At 38.0% G+C, this 15,571-nt stretch overlaps 2 protein-coding genes, 1 non-coding gene and 1 pseudogene across 5 annotated transcripts in view; 2 read left to right on the top strand and 2 right to left on the bottom strand.

Annotated features, from left to right (window-relative positions):
* LOC148721271 (uncharacterized) overlaps positions 1-3,741 on the top strand; it is a 29,198-nt gene extending 25,457 nt beyond the window's left edge. For 2 of the 3 annotated variants that reach the window (XM_088735898.1, XM_088735899.1), the window contains 2 exons: positions 1,680-2,201; positions 3,011-3,741. In XM_088735898.1, coding sequence (XP_088592024.1) covers positions 1,680-2,201; positions 3,011-3,327 — 839 coding nt within the window. In that variant the 3' untranslated portion in view covers positions 3,328-3,741. Of the gene's footprint in view, positions 1-176; positions 506-768; positions 911-1,679; positions 2,202-3,010 lie in introns of all 3 variants that reach the window. The other variant, XM_088735900.1, reaches the window with a different exon arrangement.
* LOC148721265 (QRFP-like peptide receptor) overlaps positions 1-6,715 on the bottom strand; it is a 108,412-nt pseudogene extending 101,697 nt beyond the window's left edge.
* Positions 6,716-8,935: 2,220 nt separating this feature from the next.
* LOC111347055 (uncharacterized) lies at positions 8,936-12,323 on the top strand. Its single transcript, XM_088735916.1, has one exon. It carries the CDS (start codon positions 9,066-9,068, stop codon positions 9,861-9,863), a length of 798 nt encoding a protein of 265 aa, XP_088592042.1. The 5' UTR covers positions 8,936-9,065; the 3' UTR covers positions 9,864-12,323.
* Positions 12,324-14,895: 2,572 nt separating this feature from the next.
* On the bottom strand, positions 14,896-14,968 carry Trnaa-agc (transfer RNA alanine (anticodon AGC)). Its single transcript has one exon. It is a non-coding gene; the product is annotated as a tRNA-Ala (tRNA).
* Between the last annotated feature and the right edge of the window lie 603 nt (positions 14,969-15,571).

Below are 15,571 nucleotides of genomic sequence, written 5' to 3' on the forward strand. Positions count from 1 at the left end.
AAGGACTCCGCGCCACAGTTGATCTGATCATAGGAGTTCTTTAAGGTTTTTCATTTCGTTGAAAGTTTCTGGAATTATGTTAAAGACAGTTTTAGCTTAATATAAACTACACTTAATTAATTATTGGGTTATCCTATAGCTGCTTTGTAAATCGTCTATAAACCTTTCCAAAACAGAATGTGGAAGATTTCTCGGTATGCAAAGCGGTGAAATCTCTGATGGACAGTTAAGCGCCTCCTCAGAGAGAGATTCCAATCATTCTGCCGCCCAGGGTAGACTTTACTTCGTGCATCCTAACAAAGCGGAATCTTGGGCAGCTGCAAGCAATGATACGGATCAATGGCTCCAAGCTGATCTGGTTGTTCTGCACACAAAAGTGATACGTGTGGCAACACAAGGTAGTAATGGACACCGGAGGGAGTGGGTTAGGAAGTACAATCTGCAGTACGGCAACAATACAGGAAGGTTCTACAATTATACAGTCCCAGGACAAAACATTACGAAGGTAGAATTGATTTATCGTGTATCGCGTGATTTCCGTTTAATATAAGCAGGAAAATAATTTTTTTTGATCATCATTAGCAGAGTCTTTGCAATATGCACCACAAATGATATAGAATATCGAGGCCCCCGAGGGGAACGCCTAGAAGAATGGTGCATGAATAAGTGAGAGGTCTATTTTTACATCGTAATAACTGATATTCATAATATAGCCTTTATTAAAGATTTAATTGAAAGGCTGTTATGTTTTATGTTGTTGATTGAAAGGTTTTTCATGGAAACACAGATCAGAATACCATAGTTTATCACGACCTTAACCCACCAATCACTGCGCGTTACATTCGCTTTAAACCAATAGAGTGGCAGAACTGGATATCAATGGGGGTTGAACTGTATGGCTGTGTACAAGGTAAGGCCTGCATGACAATACCCGAGTGGTACCTCTTGAAAAGATCACTTTATACTAGATGATATTTCATTTCCAGTTTAAACACAAGCGCTCGGATATTATTCGCTGTGTGTCATCTCAACGGCGCGAGTTTTGTGGACCAATAACAGGGCGAAGTAAGGCAACGCCAATGAAATCCCCGATAACTTATTCCAGTCATTTGAAAATTGCTCTGCAGGGCATCACTCAATTGACTTATCAGCTTTGGTCATAAGGAATTCCTTTATTCTGCACTCTCTTCCTTTCACCGTCACCTGTGATCGCCGAACAACAATCTTGAATAAATTGACGAGAAAAACGACTCAACTTATGGGAATGGGAAAGAAACTTTGTCCTCTCCTGGGATTTTTAGATCTCCCAACAAAAAGATTCAGTGTCAGCTCAATTCTACAGTTTATGAAAGTAACATGTGTCTGTTCAAAAACACAATTTTGTTTCAGATATCTTATTGTCGAATGTAATCCTCAAATGCAGTGAAGTCAGTCAATACCCGACTATCAAAGGTTTCTACTTTCTAAAAATACAATGGTGAGCAGGCTTTAGAAAATAGCACAGTACGACAAATTTCGAACACTCCAAGTGACTGACGTTTCCGTTCCAGTGTGATCCAATAATTTACGTTACTATAAGAACACTTCCATTGTAATGGCAACACTGAAGTGACGAAGAAAATTTAAAAAAATTCTAACTCACATCGTAACTTTCATTTTATTTCACGTCTATTATATAGAATTTACAGCTGTGTTTACAAACCTGGGTCAGAGTGGATCTCAGGGTCCAGACTCAATCGGTAGTCACTACACAGATCAGGATCATAGCGGACAAGTTACGGTGTCCAACGGTACTCAACTCTGGTCTGTGCCACGCACTGGCGAATACAGAATGGAAGCAATAGGAGCCTCAGGGGGGTACGGTGAGGACAGTGACATCAACAACGGAGGAAGAGGGGCAAGGATGATTGGAAACTTTAATTTGACCAAAGATGAGATTATCTGTGTACTTGTTGGTCAAAAAGGGAGAAGAGGGAATGCAAACCCAAAAACTTCCGGAGGTGGTGGAGGTACATTTGTGGTGAGAAGAAACGACACGCCTTTGATCATTGCTGGAGGTGGAGGAGGAATTAAAAATATGTCAGAACAACATCAAGGATGTGATGCGTCCATAAACACAACAGGGAATGCGGGATACAACTTGCCATTGGGGACAGGAGGAAGCAGTGGAAGTGGAGGAAATACCACTGGTAAAAGATCAGGTAAGCGGAGAAAGAAGAAAAATCCATTAGTATGTTCAATTCATTGGGACAGTAAGACGACAATAAAATTAATCAGATCTCTATTGGAATGATTAATCTTAAATTTTGATTTTTTTTTTCTTTTCTTTTTAACAACATCTGTAGTGACACCTCTATAAATATCTAAAGTTCAACTGAGTTTCGTTCGTTCAGTCTCTAAAAATCCTACTCAACTTATTTACTGCTCACCACCGATCCGTCAATATGCACTATCATCGCGTTATTTCAATTTCTCGTGTGTGAGATAATAATAGAACAACTGGCGAGACCTTCATATTAGCTAATAGCGATTTTGGATTAAATAGAACAATTTTTTAAAATTAAGCTCGTAGCACTCAACTAGCTAAAACTGTGGCTCCCAAAATATTTTTTCTCACGTCGGCTAAAAAAATTTCCAATTTTTGACAACTTCGCCTTTTCCTGTTCGTAAGTCCGGCCAAGCCTTTTTGGTCATTGGCCCACGTAATAGTCGCTAACTATGGCTTATAAAAACAGGCGTTTAGTGTTAACTTGTAAAACTCCCCGAGGAAGTCTACGACAGTTAGACGAAACGCGTCGAAGAATAAAGAAGTTTCACAACTACTGTTCTCAGAGTGTTGCCCACTAGTTTAGTTTTAAAAAACTGTGAAATGCAAAATTTTAACAGTGACTATTCCTCATAAGCTTTTGCATGGCTACAATATTCAATGATTTTGTGTAATTATTTTTTAGTTTATAATGAAAATGTTGCTTTTTACAAGAGAGCTACTTATCATGTTTTGGTTTTGTAGGTGGAGGTGGTGGTGGCTTCTATAATAAGGGACAAGATCATTCTTGGAGCGTAGGTGGTCAAGGAGGTCAAGGATATCTTCAAGGAGGAGTAGGAGGACATGCCCAGGGTGGGTTCGGAGGTGGCGGTGGTTTACGCGGACGCAACAATGGAGCTGGCGGCGGTGGAGGTTACTCTGGGGGAAATGGTGGAACAGCTGATGAAAAGTTTTCCTGTGGGGGAGGGGGAGGATCTTTTAATAATGGAACAAGTCAGAAAAATGAATGTTGTTATAATAGCGATGGACATGGCAGAGTGATTATCACATTTATCCAGTGAAGTGTACACGGCAGTACAGAGAGCGGGACTTCAATCTATGCAAAAAGGAAATTCTCACAAAAGGGGATGGGGTGCATTCTCCCTTTCGTGTCATGAGGCTCGGAAAGTTGTATGGTTTTACTGATAAGTTATTTGTCGAAGAACTGTTTTCAATTGCGTGTGAAGCTTTACTATCAGTTTGCAATCAATTTGTTTTTCTCAAAATCAAAACAGATTTTCATTTACTATAGAACCAACGTGATTCAGTATCTTTGTTTCTTTCCGCTCTCTTGGGCTGATTGAATTTTCACCTGCATGAGGTAGATTGCATTTTTGTTGCGATTAGCTTCATTTGCAGTTAGAGAAAAAAGCAATCAGTTCCCCTGAATTCCACATTCATTTTAGGAATGTCAATAAATTTATTTCTGGTTGTCAGTATTTGCTTTTTGTTTGTTAGTTTGTCTTTCTTTGTGAAGCCACATTAATCGAGAGCAAAGTTTATTTGGGAAAGAACATGGAGATACATACCACCGGAAATGTGAGAATCTTGACAATTATTTGTCGATCTCACCATCACAGTTTATCTTTCAGTGTTGATTTTTCCATCCCTCAATCCATTCTCCAAACCTACCCTCTCAACCTTCTCAACATTGTACAGTTGCGGATTAAAAGCGTTATTATGGCCACGCCCAAGACTCGTGTATGACTCAGTTGGTCATTGAGTGGCCATGGAAATTGGTCAGCGGATTGTAAACCGGGTAGTACACGTGTAGTACACGTTCTCAAATCACTCCCTTGTCGTGTTGACAAAATGGTGTTGAAAATAATCAGCCGTCCAGCATTCAAAAAGTGAAAGATCTTTCCCTCGGAGATGACCCTTTGATAAGAGATATTCCTCCGGTATGAGAGTTAAGAAAACTTTATAACGAGTCACTATGGCGTATATGTTTTTAGGACATAGTAGTCTTAGTCTTCTTTATTAAGTTGCACCTAAAGTACATGATCTCGTGCTGCTTTGAAATTAAACTGGGATTTGAGGGAACTAGAGGGAAAGTAGCTTACGAAGCCAAGAATTGGCAGATCGAATGCTGTGCTAAGTATGGATCAGTGGACCTCTGACTTTTATCCTTTTTGGCATGACGTCATTTTCCTTCAAAGAAACATTTTAATGGTTGATTACATGGGTGTCGATGTTGTTGGTTGGTTGTTAAGTTGAATCATCTGGGGTTTTCAGCGGCATGAATCCGTGGCATTGTGGGATTATCACAGATCAACATCCGTTTTATCTTCGCCTTTAATAAGTTCCTGGTACCACTGGAGAATGATCAGTTACAATTACAATTACAACCCCTTCAATTACAAAAGGGAACAGTTCAAGATATGATTCACCAAAAAGAGGCTCTGTCCCATAAAGTGTTATCGAATTTGACATGTGTTAAGATTTTATTGAGTTTTGAACAATCTTTCCCCTTTGCTGCTGGCAGATACAGCTAATCTATTTTCTATTTACTGATAACAACCCACCTATGACCATTCCTAGAATTTAAACTTTACCACGTTACCGAACCATTTTTACCCATATTTTAAAAGATAACTCAGAAAGTCTCACCTGTTTGAATTGAAAGGGAGTAGTTTAAAAAAAAATTTACTTAGGCAAATGACCTCGTAAAGCGCATATAATTATAGGAAGGAAGTCAAAGAAAGAGAGCGGAACGTACGAAAACATCGACATGTCAAGAAAGCAAACTTGAAAAAAGAGGACAGAAGCCAAAGTAAATTTCAGTGGAACAGTTTTGAAACCCTTCCTAGTTTCAATCAATAGATTACAGGTTTTTAGTAATTATAATTAACGTAATGAAAACAAGGTTAGATTCTCAATCTAAGAATCAGTTGCTATCCAATTGATTAGTTAAATTTAACTATTTTGAGCCCCTTCTACAGGCTCTGTTTATGAAAGACTACTAACAAACTTCATGAGATTCTAATAGATATGGTTGCAGAAAGAGTGGCTACATCTTGCCTTTTGAATTTTGTGGTTGAACATATAATTTAATTTATTAGATTCGCCGACAGGCAGGGACACCGCAACAGCTTGCACCGATTACTGCAGGTCCAGTAAACCCACCCAATCCCACCCCAGGGAAGGACATCCATCACACATTTATCTCGTGCGTGGGAAATTAACGTCTCCTACCACAAACCCTGTAGGAGACGGGACCTCCATTTATTCGTCCCTATCCGAGAAGAATAGAATATCTAACCATTTCTTGATGTTACAGAAAGGTAACAAATTCTTCTCAATTATTTTAAGACCTTGAGTGTTGGTCCGGCCGGGGCTCGAACCCTCGACCTCCCGCACAACAGTCCAGCGCATTATCCATTGCGCTAACTGTGTGAGGGACACGTCTGACTGTCTTACATTGTATCATCAACAGAAGGGCTTCATTCTGATATTCGCGTCCACCTTGTATGGAGAAATCCACAATTACTGGTTTTGTTACTATAGTAAATATTTTGATACAGGGCGTCCACCAAGTCTCGGAGGATCTCATAGTCCAGATTTCATCGTAGCTTGTTCACGTGCTCTCTTTTCCTATTCTGTGATTCACTTTAAGGTGACCTTCGACTTTAGAACCCGCATTTGCCATTAGTCTACAGGAAGACTTCTGATGTTGCCATTCTCTGAATCGCACAGCCTTTAGAAATGCGCATCACCGTCGCGGTGGTTAAATAAATCGGGAAGAACATTGTCTTACTATGTCAGTAATTCCTCTTAGGACAATTGAACATTTTCCTTTTACTTTTACTCCGTTTCCAATTCTCTTTTCTTTGCTCCCTGGCTGCTTTGGTAGGGCTGCATCATGGGGGAAAGCGGCCTCGATCTTACCTTGAGGCGGGTTTGCTTGTTCTTTTCTTGTTTAGTGTGCATGAATGTATGATTGTTATTTTCTTAGTGCATAAAATTATAAAGGAAAAACTTCAAAACTCTCATCCTGCTTACAAGATTTTCAGAGAAATCTTGAGGTTTTCACAAGTCATATAATTATATCAGGAGACAAATAACGCTTTATGCTGGTTCATAAATTCTGGAATCGCGCACTACTTTCTGTATTAGTATTTACGCGTCATATATTAATTTTGGCCTTATAGTTATACGTCGTAATCACCCTTTGCTACCCTCATGGAACGACCAAGAGCATAAGGGAGGAACATAGGAGTAAAACAAGTGATTTAAAATGTTCAATACCATTTACAAAAAGTGAAGTAAAAAACCAAATGCATACCTCCTCTGGCGATATTTTTTTACAATCAAACAAATCAGTGTATTTCCTGCGATGGCCACATCAACGAGTGTTATGAGCACAGTGGTAATCACGACATAAGCTGTTTCAGACGTGGGCACGACCATGGTGAAGGGATCAATATTGGCTATGCATAACCTGGACAAAATAAAAAAGAAAACATAGTTTGGCTATTCTTTTTGATATATCTTGTAGGATAAGTTATTTTGGTTTATATTCACCAAACACAAAGTTAGGAATTTTGTTTGAGCTCGACTTGACGGCAGAAAAAAAGTCACCAATGTTGTAATCCAATTACGACGTTTGCATCCAAGGATTTACTCAGGTAATCTCGCACCGACATGCAATGAAAAAATCCCATCATAAGAAAGCAAAGCGGACAATTGTAAAGAGTCAGAGACTAAAATCACGGACCCATTGGCTGAGACTAATCAAAACCGACATCACCGTCGCATTTGGCAATTCACAATTTCCTTACAGGCAGGTGAGTTCCGTGTTAAATTGCAAACAAAATCGCTATCGATATCGATTTTCAAGCGCAATTTAACGTGGAATTCACAAGTCGATTAATAGATTTTCCTTGAATCGCTCAACTGAATAACAATAAGAAAAAAAGAAAAGAGCAGTAATATTGTTTGTTTTTATACTTGAAAACCGATATCGCAACCATCGCTTCGCGATTTGCGCGATATCGGTTTTTGCGACTGATGTTGCCGCCCATAATACGTATAAAGCGAAAAAATTATTCATTTTAAGGTCCTTACCATTGTGCATTCTGGATCCTCGATTTTGCAAGAACGCGTGTTCTAAGCTCGCAGTTTGGAAAATGTCATTGATGCAGTCTCTCGTGTTGTTTCTGTCTCCAGTTTCTGGTCATTCTGCGTTTCCTCCTTCTCGAATCATTTTTGTGTAGAGTTATCTGTCACTTGGCTGAAATGTTTGTACGTTACCGTAATGAAAGTTGATAATTGCCCAAATAAAAACGTAAACGTAAACGTAAAAGCGGATTTTCCAGGGAGTAATCTCTATACACAGACCATGTTAGCAAAGCTTCCAAAGAAGAAAAGATTAAAAAAAACTTCAAGTTCCACTAGCGAGAATTTACCAAATGTCGTTTTTACGGTATGGTATTCGAGTACCTTGTGTGTCTGAACAGGTACATGTGGCGACCGCTGAATAAAAAGGTACAACTACAATCTAACATTACTAAGCATATTTCCTCACAATTTGATCGAAAATACAAATAAATTTTAGCGCGCTGAACGCTAAGAACGGCTGCATTGGGTTCTCCAACTCAACATACCAAGGGGTAAGAGTCATAAGAATGACCCTTGACAACTTTATAAATAAAGAAAGAATGAGCTGTATTTGAGCGCAGATTAAACTTCATTTAGCTCAAATTGCCTGACTCGAGAAAATTATAACGGGCATTTTCTGGGAACATGCTCTTTGCATTCTACTGCTTCGTTCTCGCCGTTTTGGCTTCTCTTATACCTGCAGAAGGAAAAGTAAGATTTTCCTATAATTATGTCCTGGTTCAAGTCTGAGTACTATTTAAAAATTTATTATTATAGATTATTATTATCCTTATTAACATAACAAAGCCTTGAAATATTCACACAAACTTCCAGTGTTGCTAGGTATAACAAATTACTCCAATCATGACAAATAGTTTTCTCCTTTGGATGGTATGAAATAACCTTCAAATTTTACAAAGTTGAAATGGTAAATTGGCCACCAGTACATTGGCCACTTAAGGTAGCCAATTTACCATTTCAACTTTGTTGATATATCCAAATTATTCGTTACCCCCACCGACGCAGCCCCAAGCAGTTTCTTTCGAAACTATCAGCCTTTATTCAAATTTTACAGTACGTTCAACATTTGCCGAATTCATTTTACAACAAATTATTTGCGAGCAACAAGATGAAGAATATGGGAAACATGATTTTTGGAGTAGCCAAAAGAGAGTATGCTGTAGAATGATTAATCACGTCTCTACAACGCTGTCCATGCACGTTTTAAAATTCTCGATGCCACGTGATAGCGAAATTATCACTGGAGGTCCTTTGTATCGTCACTACAAACGAACTAACGTTTCGTGAAAAATTTTTAAATTTCAAACCCTGCCTGAAGAGAAAAATTATAGAGAAAAGGAAAAGCACCAATGCTTTTAACTTTGGGCTTAAACGTGTTATTTGTATTAATACTTGGCTGTTGGTAAAATCTGAGGACTTTGTGGATTGAAACTTTGCCTCTGGAGAAAAGAAACTAAGCTTGGAACACAATTTCACTTCACATACCTACATACATACATACATACATTTTTGGTCAGCGGATGTTGGTCAAGACGGTTGTGATTTTTGAGCTCCGCTAAGTTTCTTTATATTCTTTGCTTTTTCTTATTTTTGTATTCTGTATTTTTTTGTGTGTGTCCTTTCGTTTAACCTTTGTGCAATGCCTGGGTCAGTTGCGGCTTTGAAGAAGGAGAATAACATACTTAAAGCGCAACTATCGTCAATGTCGGACGAGGTAGCTAGATTGAAGGAGTTGATACAGCGACATAGCGAGAGAAGCGAAGAAGTTCTGCCCAGCGAAGAAGGTGCCCAATGTGTAGAGTTCTTGAGCAAGAAATACGACGACTTCCATCTCTTTAGCGGCATGGCCAAAGACGAACTCCAGCGACTAAGCACCAAACTCGAAGAGCTGAAAGCCAAGGTAGATATTATTGGAAATGCTATTGACGAAATTCAAGAACATAGTTTCCAGTATAATGTAAAAATTGTGGGAGTGCCTGAGAGGCTGCAAGATGAATCCGCAGCCTCGATAAGCAAGCTTTGCCTAAACATTTTTAAAGAAACGGGAGCTGATCTATCGATGTATGACATCGACACCGCCCATCGTGTTCCCAGCAGGAATAACAATGGAAAGCCAAAGCCGATAGTTTGTAGATTTGTCAGGCGTTTAGCCAAAGAAAGCGTCATGAATCATCGTAAAGATGCATGCAAATTGGACCCGGCTTCCGTTGGACTCCCTGAGGATGCCTCGTTAAGCGCGGTTAGAATTTTTGATCATTTGTCACCCCGAATGCAAACAGTCCTGTTCGAGGCGAAGAAGTTTAAAGAACAGCATTATTACCAGTACTGTTGGTCAAAGGGCTCCTTTGTTTATTTACGGAAAGATGCTACGTCTCGAGCCATCAAGATCAAGAATATTGGTGATCTGCTCAGTCTGGAAAACGGAGACCAAAGCTAAGTATATATCTCGTAATAACAACTCTCAATGGTAGTCCTAAGTGACAGATATGTTTGCCGAGCAAACAAATCTTTATTAAAAAACCTTCCTTTCTCAAATGTTGATATCATCCGAACGCATGGTCAGTTCAATAATAGCCTGAACAGTAACTTGCCAACGAAAAAGTACTTAGATAAGCTCCGTAGCCTCCATGAATTAGATATTTTTAGTTTGAATACTCAAAGTAGTGTCAATCCTGATAGCAACCTAAATAATCAACAAATTCGAAGCCGATATTTCTCACCACATAGCTTTTGCAAGTTTAAAAACGATCTCATGCGAGATGAAAACAAAACATCTTTCTCAATTCTACATAATAATGTACGAAGCCTTCGACGTAACCTTGAAAATTTGCAAGTACATTTACTGGATGAACTAGACTACCACTTCAGCGTAATCGGAATAACCGAAACTAAAATTACAAACTCGGCCAGAATAGACTTTAATCCACATATACCTAATTACCAATTCGAACAGGTGCCAACTCCTCTTTCTTGTGGAGGTGTTGGTATGTATGTTGACGCCAGTTTAAATTACACAGTTCTCGAAAAAACCTCTAACGAGGCTTTCCAGGCCTTATGGATTGAACTCGAATTTTTAATAGGTAAAAATGTTATATGTGGTGTAATCTATAGGCAACATACTTCTCCTGAACAATTTCAAACGTATTTCGATATGACAATAGAAAGACTAAGCTCTGCTAATAAACCGATATATGTCATGGGCGACTTCAACATTGATCTCCTCAAATCTGAAACCTGTGATTTTTCTCATAACTTTCTGCTGTCCCTGCAAAGTTACTCCTTTTTTCCAGTAATTGACAAGCCTACAAGAGTCCATAATAATTCTGCCACACTTATTGACAATATTCTTGTTAACAGCATTGGCTTTAAACTCTCCAGCGGCAACATTGTCTCAGATATAAGTGACCACTACTCTCAATTTTGCATCATCCATTCTCCATCTTTAAAATCTCGCTATCAGGGGACTAAAATCCGTGACTATTCGAGATTCTCGGAAGAAAACTTTATCAGTGACATTTCTCAAACTGACTGGACCGGTTTGATCTCTAATGGCTCTATTGACAAACGCTTTTCTTCGTTCTACAACAGATTGAATAAAATTGTTAATAGACATGCTCCTCTCAAATTTGTATCAAAACGCAAGGCCAAGCAACTATCTAAACCGTGGATAACTAGAGGTTTACGTAGATCAATAAAAATTAAGAACGATCTCTTTTACTCTGGTGACACGGCTACATACAAGTTGTACAGGAACACAATTTTAAGCCTTACTCGCCAGAGTAAAAGACTTTACTATCAATCCTATTTTAGTAGCAACCTAAATAATATGAAAAAAACTTGGGAGGGGATTAACACTTTAATTAATAAGCACAAAAAGACTAAGCTCGTATCGTCGCTCCAGCTTCCAGACAACCGGGGTACAACACAAAACCAATCAGAAATAGCTAATGCACTGAACTATCATTTCGCATCTGTCGGACCTAAACTTGCAAATAGCATACCATTATCCACCAGGGACTTTAAGGATTACCTAGGGAATTCAAATTACACCAATTCTTTCTTCTTTGACGCTGTCACTTCTACTGAAATTGAAATGGAAATTTTGAGTACTCAATCAAAAAAAGCCTACGGACTTTATTCATGTCCAGTTCGTCTTTTGAAGTCCGCACGTCAAGCTTTATCTCATACCCTAGCTGAACTAATGAACATGTCCATTTCAACTGGTATCTATCCCCACAAATTAAAGCATGCTGTAGTAATTCCAATTTATAAAGCGGATGATGAAACTGACCCAAACAATTATCGCCCAATATCGTTACTGTCCGTGTTTAATCGAATATTCGAAAAACTAATGTACAAACGCCTAAATTCTTTTATAAATAAAAATGATATATTTTTCACATCGCAATATGGATTTAGAGAGAACTGCTCAACTCAACATGCAATTCTGGATATTCTAAATACAATTCAAAACAACATTGATAAAAAATTATATTCCTGTGGCATTTTCATTGACTTGAAAAAGGCCTTCGACACAGTTGATCATTCGATTTTGTTGCATAAATTACACCATTATGGAATTAGAGGATTGATTAATGACTGGTTCTCATCATACTTGTCTGTCAGGATGCAATCAACCCAAATCGGTTCTATTGTCTCTAGCAAAGAGAGAATAGTGTGTGGAGTCCCTCAAGGTTCTATACTTGGTCCGCTTCTTTTCTTAATTTATGTCAATGACATGCATCGTTCCTCTAAAAAGTTTGACTTTTACCTATTTGCTGATGATACCAATTTACTATATGCAGAAAAAGATCTAAAGAAACTTGAAGTTGTCGTCAATGAAGAGATATTAAAGTTGTGTGAATGGCTGAATTCAAATAAATTATCTCTTAACGTATCCAAATCTAATTTCGTTATTTTTCATCCTTATCAACACAAACTATACCGAGAAGTAAACCTTAAAATACTTGATAATAACTCGGAGCAATTGGTATCTCTTGAACGTAAGACATATGTTAAATACCTAGGTGTTCTCATTGACGGTAATCTCTCCTGGAAGCATCATATTAACTACATTTCCACGAAAATAAGCAAAGGTATCGGTATTGTTGCAAGGCTAAGACACTTGGTACCGCTCACTACTCCTATAAACATTTACCGCTCGCTCATTGAACCGTATATTTCCTATGGCCTCGTTGCTTGGGGCCAAGCCGCCAATACTCATCTAAACAAAATCGTCATTTTACAAAAGCGGGTTCTTCGTCTAATGCACTTTTCCGATTATACATCTCACAGTGCTCCTCTTTTTAGTCGTTCGGGAATTCTACCGATAAAAATGCTTTACTTCAAATTGGTTGCCTCTCTGTTACATGACATCAAAAATCGCTGTGCTCCTCTCAATATTTCTGAACTTTTTACTCACTCTGAACAGGTTCATTCCTACTCTACTCGTTTCTCAGTAGCTGGAAGCTTTTATATAAAACAGGCGAGAACAAATCATCAGTTGTTTTCCTTTTCTAGAGTTGGCGCGAAAATATGGAATGGCATCCCCCCTGAAATTCGTAAGCTAAAGAAAGCACCTTTTAAACGTGAGCTAACTCACTTGCTTTTGAAAATTCTTGAAATTGAGGAGATGAATGTTGACTTGCGCTACCTTGACCTTTCTAGCTTATATTTGTATTTCAACTGATTAGCTTTCTCTTTGACCTGTTAAAAACTCCCTTGTGTGACTGGCTCAGTTAAAACCTTTAACATGATTTTACTACTATTATTTATTATTTATTTTTATTTGCTCATTTATTTATTTATTTCATTGTTGCGTGTGTGTGTGCGTGCGTGTGTGTGTGTGTGTGTGAGCCTATACAGTGTCTGTTTAGGTAGCCCGCCTAGAATAGCTTTGCTAACTGCGGGCTACAAAAGCCTTTATTTCTTTCATTTTAAAAAAAAATAAAGTCAATGTTGTTGTTGTTGTTGTTGTTGTAAGTCATACATACATACATACATACATACATACATACATATATACATAAATCCATTCACTGTTACTTCCTAAAGAGCCGGGGCTTCTCAAGCTAAACAGGTGGTTTTCAAGAAATTTTTCTTAAAAAAATTTTATGCAATCCTGTTTGATTAAAACGAAGATTGTTCACCGTCGATTCGTTGAGTTCCTTGAGATGTTTTATTTTCAAAAATAATGCTGTCAGGGATATACGGGATATCCCAGGAACTATATAGAACCGAAAGGTCGATGAGGCTTTCAAACAAGTTTCTACCGTCTGAAGAATTTCTGTGTTACTTCAGGATTTTGTATGAAAGTTCTACATGTTTAGTTGATGGTTTGGTCGTCTTTATTTTGCGGTCAAGTTTGGGTAGATGAGGAGAGCGTAGAAATATCTGTTAAAACGTTTTCAAGTAACTTATCGCCATACATTGCACCCCTACAGAGATAACTAAACCAGAATAGAAAAACACATAAAGGACAACTTTCCCTAAAATTCAAATTGAAGGCCATCAATATGCATGAAGTATAATCGAATTTCACCAACCAATTACATCCCAGAGAAACTTATTCATTTGTGGCAACCACTGACAACCTTATAATTAAACAGAGAAGGTTGTGTATTTGAACGCATATTAAACCTCAGCTCTCTCAATTTGTCTGATATTTCGCCGGCATAAGGTTGAAAAACTCGCCGTAATTGTTCGCCGCAAGTACAGCGGGCATTTTCTAGGAAACATGCTCTTTGTATTCTACTGCTTCGTTCTCGCCGTTTTGGCTTCCTTAATACCAGAAGGACAAGGTGAGATTTTCCTACAGTTGGGTCCTAACTCATGTCTGAGTACTTTTTAAAAGTTTACTAAGTCATTATGTTACATTTTTAATATCCTTATTAGCATAACTAAGTCTTGAAATATTCACACAGGCTTCTTCAAGAAGTATTAAAGACATTAAAGTTATTTCAAGTAAATAGTTTTGATCCTGGACAAGCACAATATATACAACCTACGCATTTCATAAGAAGTTCAGAATAAAATCTTAAGGGAATATGGTTTTTGGATCAGCCAAAAGGGAAAGTTTAAATCAGACTAATTAAACACGTCTCTGCAATGCTGTCCATAAAAGTTCTCGACTTTTCGATGCCACACGATGGATAAGTGACCACTGGCAGATCAAGCCATGTAACATAGTCTTACAAATAACATGGAAAAATTGAAGAGAAAAGAAAAAGCAGGTGAGCTTTTAAACGGCCGTTAGGCTTAACATTTTATTTGCGGTAAAACTCGGCTATTTGACGAATCTTACCTTCTTAAATACATCCATTCGTTGTTACTTCCTAAAAAGAACTTTTCAAGCTTAACAGTTGGTTTCACGAAAAAAAAAAATTAAACAAACTATACGTATGATGCACGATCCTCGCAGTAGATAGCGCTATTTATGCAATAGCGAAAATCAGACCTGAAAAAAAATCAGGCCTGTAAGGGACTCGAACCACTGACCTCTGCGATGCTAGTGCAGCGCTCTACCAATTGAGCTAACAAGCCAACTGGGAGCAGGCCGTTAAGTTGATTCGTAATAAACCCGTGAAAGTGATAAATCAGATACAATGAAATATATGAAGTTCATATATTTTTTTTTTTCTTTTTTTATTTTTTTTTTACTTTAACTCGGTAGTGCAGTCTTTTTTTCGTCAAATAAAGGTTTCACTGTGAACTGTGGACGGGTTTTGAAAACCTAGCGATAGTAAATATACGAGTTATTTCATAAAACAATGAATGTCCGGCTGCATCAGTATTGCTAAATAAGAAAAAAAAATATATGAACTTCATATATTTCATTTTATCTGATTAAACAAACTCTTATGCAGTCCTGTTTTATCAAAACGGAGATTGTTGGCCGTCGATTCATGGAGTTCCTTAAGATTTTTTATTTTTAAAACAATGCAGTCAGGTTTAAAAGTTCTTTAAGCGCGAGAACAAAGATGGCAAACACGACATTGCTTTGTACGATTTGACACGAATCTCAAGACAGACCGTTTTCAGACTGTGTGCCATCAAAGCAACTTTAACTCGGTAGCGCAGTCTTTTTTTCGTCAAATAAAGGTTTCACTGTGAACTGTGGACGGGTTTTGAATTCCAAGCGATGGT

This window comes from Stylophora pistillata, chromosome 10, assembly GCF_964205215.1.
Source record: "Stylophora pistillata chromosome 10, jaStyPist1.2, whole genome shotgun sequence".
In the NCBI taxonomy this organism is placed as follows: Eukaryota; Metazoa; Cnidaria; class Anthozoa; order Scleractinia; family Pocilloporidae; genus Stylophora; species Stylophora pistillata.

Coding starts and splice junctions, on each gene's coding strand:
- LOC111347055 (XM_088735916.1), top strand. CDS start 9,066: ATGCCTGGGTCAGTTGCGGCTTTGAAGAAGGAGAATAACATACTTAAA.